This window comes from Xiphophorus couchianus, chromosome 13 (genome assembly GCF_001444195.1).
Source record: "Xiphophorus couchianus chromosome 13, X_couchianus-1.0, whole genome shotgun sequence".
Taxonomy (NCBI): Eukaryota; Metazoa; Chordata; class Actinopteri; order Cyprinodontiformes; family Poeciliidae; genus Xiphophorus; species Xiphophorus couchianus.
The window spans coordinates 29,775,183-29,783,205 of NC_040240.1; the positions used below are offsets into that span (position 1 = coordinate 29,775,183).

Below are 8,023 nucleotides of genomic sequence, written 5' to 3' on the forward strand. Positions count from 1 at the left end.
AATGAAGGGTAAAGAATGCTTTAACAAGGCATACACATTACCTCTAGGATTACAGTGAGTACAGTTTGGGTTTTATCACTAATTTAAAGGAAGAAGTATGTGAAGCAATAGCAGATGTGAATGATGACATGAATCGTTAGCTGGAGGCAGAGACAGCTGTATTTGTCATAAACTGTCAGCAGGGGGGCGGGGGGATCGATGCCACTTTGTCTCTGTCGTCATGCCGCTGACTGTTGCGGTCTCCTTTTAACATGTACAATTCCTCGCAGATGTGGCTCTGACTTTTAAGTCATATTTCCTATCTTAGCCATTAAATCCGTGTAATGGCGCCAAGATGTTCCCAGAGCCGGGGAGGCACATAAAATCAAAAGCCTGCTGTGCTGCAGAGTGAAGCTGGGAAAAGACACACGTTCTCCGTGTGTGTGTGTGTGTGTTTTGCACAAAACCACATGTTGCACACAAAAACAGCGACATCAAGCTGTTAGGAGTTTTTAAAACGGCTTCCTGGGACGGACCCTGGGCCGAACAAATGGCTGGCAGCGAAAGAGCGGAGAGAAAAAGCCGAGATAAAGACGACATCTATCACTCAAAAAAAGAGCAACAAGCAGCCTAATGGTGGAGGGTTATTGAAGGAATTGCTTTTGCTTTTAACAAGCATATCTTTTACACAGGGAGTAATAGAGTGTCTGCTTGTATTTCATTGTTTCCTCACAGAGGCAGCCTATAGCAAACATCCCCCCTCCAGCAGCCCCTCATAAAAACACAAGAAAAGGCATGGTTTTAATACACACTTTAATGAGTAAAAAAGGGAAGTAATGACATGCAGGGAACATTTTTCGTCTTTCTGCTCTGCAAATTGACACCAATGACCTGCAGTCGGCTTAATGTCGTGGGTGTGACTTGTGGAACAGGCCAATGAAAGCTCCTCTTGGTATTTTCCTTCCAAATGCAATTATTAAGAATGATGCGAGTTTAACAATAGCCGGATCAGAGCGCTTAACTTTGTCATCATGAATGAATCCTGTTGCACTACGGATTCGGAGACAATAAGTATCACAAGGCATCCTTTTCTTCTCTTTTTTTTTTTTTTGCGCTGGAAAACAAAGCTTCTTTGAACCGTCTCGCCATCCGAGCTGGCCCTTTGTGTCGGCCCGCCGAGCTCAATTGTTTTCTCCTTTCGGTGACTAAATGTCCGGCTTAATGTGGCGCTGCGGCTCAGGGGAAATGATACCCGGACCTCGGTCCAGAGCATTAAGATTACATTCATTTGTGTTGCTTTTCTAAACACACAAGATTACATTTGGTCTAAATGAGTGTGCAGTCATCAAGAGCTCCTCGTGTTTCTTTTTTTGTTATTCCACATCCACTAAAAAGGCTCCGTGGCGTAAACAGTTTGGGATGGCCGCCGGAGAGGTTTGGACATACTGATAGGATGAAGATGCTGTTCTGGCTTCGAACAAAGGGAGGCTTGATTCCAGGCCTTCTCTCTCTCTCTGCCTATTCTAAATACCTTGATAGCTAACAATTTGGACAATAAACACATTGATGAATGGCAGCTCTCCATTTCTTCTTCTAGTCTGAGTTGGGAGCAACAAAAGGCCACAGAGAATTGCTTTTGTCATTTGGAAAAACAAGGATGACACACATGACACCGTCTGGAATTCATTCTCCGCTTCAGTTTGAACATGTGGATCCCATTTGGGACTTTAAGATTTCAGTGTGGCTAAAGTAGTTGGGTAAAAACGACTCCATAATCACACAGGTTGCTTAGGCCGCATCTGATTTGTTTCGGAAGTCAAAGCGCAGCTGTTCCAATTGGAAGTCCAAATCAGCAGGAACTGCTAATGGCTGTGGTGCTAACTGTTATTCTCCCATCTTAATATTGCACACTTTCTTCGTATTTCCAAAGGAAGGTACGCTCCCTCAGGTAAACAAACAGCATAGCAGCAGCTATGTAATTTACACAATCAGCATTTCCACTGATTATATAACTGCGCAGTTTGACATTTCGAAAATAAATTGCTTAATGGAAACACGACAAAACTTTGCTAGGATGAGCGAAATTGATTTATTTCGCAAAACTGCAACAGAAATCCGTTTTTTCCACATCACTCGAGTCACATGATCAACAAGCAGAGGTTGCCCCGGGCGCAGCAGACGACAGGAAGTAGTTGGAGGAGCATGCTGATTTTTTATTGGGAGAACAAACATATCCACCTGTGATTTTAATTGTGTTTCTTATTTAAAGGAAACACAAAACATAGCTAAATTGTGTTTTTTCGACATTTGCGGAATGTCGACAATTTTTGCGCACATTTGTAATGGAAATGCAGTTTAATTGACGGCCAAGCTGGCTGCCACGGATTTTTGGACAACTTACAATCTGCACCATGAATCCTATAATAATACACACCGATTTAGCATTAGCACAAATGCTAACACATGTCTGAAAGGACCAAATAAATACATTCTTTAATCTGTATGCTACATTATACAAACTTTGTGCTGACAAAGATTCCTTCTTTTTGGGATGACTGAAAGTGAAAGTGAAAATGACCAATTATCTGATCACAATTGGCCACTGTAAAATCCACACCCTTCATCCCAATTCTCATCCACTATTCAGGGCTGGGGGTGCAGCCATACTACAAACATATGACATCCTTTGAATTTTCACAAAATCCACTTCATGTTCTGACGCTTAAATCTGCCTAACACTGTTTTTTAATGTGCTAACATACAAGGAAATACAGGACACTATGACATGACACTTTAAGAAACACAAGATAACACAGTAATGTCCATTCAAGCTCTTAAAATAGCATGTTTACAAATAAATAATGTACAATGCTATGAGCCTCACTGGTTTAAGGAAGTTCCTAACACCAGACGTTTTCACAAAAAGTTCATATTTGCCACTTTTATGACATTTTTTTTCTTACTCAGCAACCATCCTTAGTACTAAACTTGGACTTTTCCCATTGGAATTCCGACTTGGTTCTCCATAGATTTCCCACTGGAAACTGAAAAAATCTGATCTCCAAGTACAAATAGGATACACACAGTTAACATTACTCCAGTAGTAAAAGGCAATGGTCGCAGGGAAAATTCCTCAGGTTTAGGTTTTTAAAATGTGTTTTTTACTGGAAGTTCCTGTAGTTATGTGTAGCAGAAAAATGTCATATTGCAGCAAGTAGAAAATAGACAAAAAAAGGGAATAAAAGCCACAGGAGACTAAGATGGGCTAACAGCTAGTCAGGAATCTGTAGAACACCAAGCTATGTCAACCCATGTTAAAGATTTAGCAATGTTGTCAATGTTGATGCAACCAGTGAAGTAAATACAAGTAATCATTATTGCAATAAAAAAGACTACTTGGATGCAATATGTGGGAGGATATTGTAAACAAAGTATTTCAAGATGGCTGACTGACTTTGCTCAATTGCACGTTGAATTTTCATACTTACTGTTTGCTGTGAGCACAAAATTTATGGTTTGTGCACAAAATCTTATCCAATAAATCTCATTATGATTTGTGCATGCAATAAGACAAAAAGCAAGTTTGATGGACTGCCATTGATATGTTGCAGTCCTAATTTGTGTTTTTGCATGTTATGATTGTTGTGAAATCAGTGAAGGTGGATATAGTACATGCTTAAAGGTGCAGTACGTAACTTTCATTAAAAAAAATTTTTTTTGGACATATTTGTTAAAACCATGTTGTGACAGTATGCTATGAGACTGTGAAAAATTAAGCTTCTCTGCCTTCTCCAAGTGCTAACTAGAAACAATCAATCAGAGTCAGGAGGTGGGTCTTAGCGCTGTCAATCACCCTTAGTGTGGCGCTCCCTTCCTTTCTCTCTACTATGATACAGCTTCTTCCTGATAGCAGAACCTGTAGAGAATGCTAAGGCATTAGCCCATTGAGCAGCAAGTACATGAGGATTATTGACAGCGCTAAGACCCGCCTCCCAGCTCTGATTGGTTGTTTTTGACTCAGAGCGGTAAGTTTCTTCATGCAGCAAAAGGGGTCACATCGACCTTTTCTCAGATTATCTCTACACGAACACAACATGGCTGCAGTTTTAACAAAGGTATAAAAAACATATATTTTTTTAAATGTGCATCCTGCAGGTTTAAAGTAATATTTTCATTTTATCTACATATTTTTTTCTGAAGAGAAGTGATAAACAGGTTTTGCAGTGACCCAGCCAGAGCTCCAACTTGAATGTGATATCGCACACAAGTGATATTATTTATTATTTGAATAAATAGCATTCAAGTAATACAATATGGGATTTTTAAAAATTACCTGTTAGCTTTACCATATTATGATCATTTTTTCTTGATTGTCCAGACAGAAAATGCTGCTTACTGTTGTTAAGATGCTCTCTACTTGCAACACAGCTTCAAAAAGACAAAAACAAAACGCAATAGTCTATGATCCCACACTGAAGCGTGTGAAGCCCTGACTTTGTTGATCCATTTGACCAGCTGTTAGCATTCTGCCGCTCTGAGGATTTTGTTTCTTCTCTCCAAACTGGCTGCAATATGAAATCTTTGCTATGATAGGTAAGAACGCTGTCACTGACAACAGCTTCATAGAACCTCACTTTTTACAAAATCTAAACTAACCCTTTAAAGCACATATTGTTCTGTCTTCACCAAGCCGCTTGAAAAGACCTTGTGAATGAAACAATGTGGCTGGTGTTTCAGAATCATCTGTATCTTATCATTGCAGGAAGGAAAAGCCCTTTAAACAGAAAAACGTGGAAAGCCAGACCTTTTTTTCTTCTTCTTCTTTTTTTTCCCTTCAAAGCTCCTCCAGAGCGAGGGCTGTTGTCTTTAAGGAGGAGGGGAAGAAAGAGGAGTTGGGGGGGGGGGTACTTTCAGCGGCTTCAGCTCGGGGCTGGTTCTCATCATTTTGACAATAAAACTCAAGGAGTTGAAACAAAGCAAAGTTTCACGAAAAAGAGAAAGGGGGAAGGAGGGAGGGAAGGGGCAGGGAGATTTCCGCTGGCCTGTGCTGAATTGTCTTCTCCACTTCTAATCCAACAGCCAAAGAGGAGCAGAGTGGTGATTTTAAGAGGAGCTTTGGGGGGGTGGGGGGGCAGCTTTTGGTGCCTTAATTCCTCTCTGGCACCCTGGGGCAGGAGGCCGGAGGGACCAAAGGGCTTGAAAGGGATCAAAGATGAATGAGTGATTGTGCTTTAAATTCCCAAAGGTTTGTTTTCATAGTGTCAGAATTTTATTGCAGTTCTGTTATCCCCGCCTCCCCCTTCCCTTCTTTTTTCCATGAGATCTGTTTGATTCACAAATATAAAAGAGAAAAAAACAATACTGAGCTCACTTCAGGCACTTACTTTTTGCTTCTTGAAAGTGTCAAACATCTCCATTTGACTGATGAGTGCATGCTTCAATCAAAGTGTTGTTGTTTGAAGATATATTTACAGGCACGTCTGTACATTTTTTTTTACATTCTGCAACTGATAAACAAATTAGGAGAAAGAGTTTCTTGCGGATGCAGTGCAGCGATCGTCCTCTCATGCGTCAGCGCTTGTGGAGACTTGTGATAACCTGGGGTCGGAGTCTATCTCGAAGCGGTAGTGGTAGCCCTCCCAGACCTCCCTGCAGGCGTCCCGCATGTCATACACACGCTTCTTGATTCCCTTGCGGTTGAGGTAAAGTACTAAGAGGAAAATGAGGCCTATGAAGCCCAGAACGATTCCCAAGAAGACATAAGAGGTCTGCAAAGCGAGGTCTGCCCCCTCGTCCCTCTGCTGGCATTCCAGAGTCAGCATGCCCACTGCGAGGATGGATGTGTTCCTCATGCTGGGAGGGAAGGCGCACAGGAGGCCCTCTGCATCCCTGACGCGATTCTGGGATCTGTTGAGCCATTGCGCAAAGGGTTCAATGCCGCAGGTGCATGTGAACGGGTTCTTCCCCAGAAGCAGAGAGGCTCGGGGAAGGGAGTCCAACTCTTGCAAGCCTTCGTCGTTGAAGGTCTTGAGGGCGTTGAGCGTGAGGTCAAGCTCCTCCAGGCTCTCCAGACCTGAAAGGGCGAGGCTGCGGATGGCCACCAGAGAGTTGTTGGAGAGCTGGAGGCGGCGCAGGCCGTACATGCGGGAGAAGGTGCGCGAGGGCAGGTAGATGAGGCTGTTGTCGGACAAGTCCAGGACCTGTAGGTTCGCCATGGAGATCCTCTGGAGGGAGGCGGCCAGGTCCATCACCGACGAGTAGTTGTAGAGGGCTCGGCTGAGATTGAGCTCTCGCAGGGACTGGCTGACGTTGCTGAAGGCTTCGGGGTGAATGACGGTCAGCTGGTTGTTGCTCAGATCCAGAGAGCGAAGGCGGAAAAGTCCGGAGAAGGTGTGGAATTCCATCTCTGAAATTCTGGGTCGGAAGAAAAGCATGACGTACAGGTCAAACTTCAAAGTACAGTTCCAGAGGAGGTCTGAATGAAAGAATGTCTTTACACAAGAAGTACCCTGAGTCATGGGAAGAGTCAAGAGTGTTCTAATGCCACAGAGAAAAATTATAATCCACTACTTTGGATTACTTGCTCAGTTCAATAAAAGGTTTACATATTGTTCTAATTGACAGCAAATGTCGTCTTGAGACACTTTATAAGCCAATTACATGTTCAGTTATGCAGAAATACAAGGTCCAGATTTATACCATTACAATTCAGTCATATAGACAGATTAGATTAAATGGCCCACAGGCTTTTCTAATCTCAAATGTATGACAACACGGACTAATTCAGCTCATAATGCCAACTTAAAAGTAATCTATGTAAGAAAGCTCAGCCATTTACATTGAATCGGTGGTTTTTATAGCAGTATCTTACCTGTTGTTGCTCAGGGAGAGGGTGGTCACATTATCCAGACCTCTGAAAGACTCCGGACCGATTCGGCTGATCTGATTCCCAGTTATAAACAAATTCCTGGTGTATCCCGGGATCTTCGGGATACTTCTCAGGTCTTTGGAGACGCACTTGACGGTATGTGCCGCTTCCGAGCACTCGCAGCGCGGAGGGCATGACGCGTAAACGGAGGCGAGGAGCGCGCAGAAAACAAAGCGGCTCGTCAGGTGCAGCATGTTGGAGTGAAGTCCAAAAGTAACGGGAGCGAACAAGACGAAATCAGGAAGAAAATAGAGTACTGGGGGAAAGGGGAGAGGGGGAGCAGAATGAAAGAATCAGCTTCTCCGAGACGCCAACATCGCGAGTTCAGTTGTCCCGGCTGGGAATCCGCCTTCAACTTCGCATGTCTGCAGAAAGTGCGGTCCGGAGGCTGGGTCTGATTTCCATGAAAACAGAACTGGGGTTCGTGCCGATCACAGGGGAGGGGGGGATGTTTGATCCTCAGAGCGGGGCGTCGCTTCTTCCCCCAACAATGCAGTTAAAAGGACCATCGACTGGTGCGATGATGATCTGCGGGGAGGGGCTTCTCTCTCTCCCGCCTGACCGGATCCACAAGGAAGGAGAGCGGTTGGAGATGCCAGGGTTCCGGTTGTCTCTCTTAACTTCCCCCCAGAACCAGTATGACTACCTGAGCCTAAACATGGATTTTTAAATGTGAACTTTTATCATAAAATTTGCATTGTAGTCAGGGCCGGATTCCCAAGGATGTGGGGCCCTGGGCTGGAGCCAGATTTGGTGTCTTTACCACTACAGAAAGATTCTCCTTCTAATACAAATTCCAATGCAACAATAGTTAGTTCTATAGATAAGTGGGTATGAATTAATGTATGGTATATTTATTACATCTGCTAAGGTTTTAGCTCCATGTTGACCTGCAAATAATTACTATAAGTTCACACTTGAGTAGTCCCATACATATTAATACAGTTCATATGTTATGGACCTTTGAGATTTATATAACAAGTGATGCAAAACATGTATTCATTTAAAAAAAGAAGAAGAAAAAACAACTTTGGTGCCCCTTAAAATTGTGACCCTGGGATATTTCCCTTTTAAAGCTGCAGTGTGTAATTTTTACAAAAATGTTTTTCCCCTATT

At 43.0% G+C, this 8,023-nt stretch overlaps 1 protein-coding gene across 1 annotated transcript; it reads right to left on the reverse strand.

Annotated features, from left to right (window-relative positions):
- Positions 1–775: 775 nt before the first annotated feature.
- On the reverse strand, positions 776–7,452 carry tpbg1b (trophoblast glycoprotein 1b). Its single transcript, XM_028036796.1, has 2 exons — positions 6,851–7,452; positions 776–6,393 (listed from the first exon to the last, which is right to left on the reverse strand). The coding sequence occupies exons 1-2, from the start codon at positions 7,099–7,101 to the stop codon at positions 5,544–5,546; spliced, it is 1,101 nt and encodes a 366-aa protein (XP_027892597.1). The 5' UTR covers positions 7,102–7,452; the 3' UTR covers positions 776–5,543.
- Between the last annotated feature and the right edge of the window lie 571 nt (positions 7,453–8,023).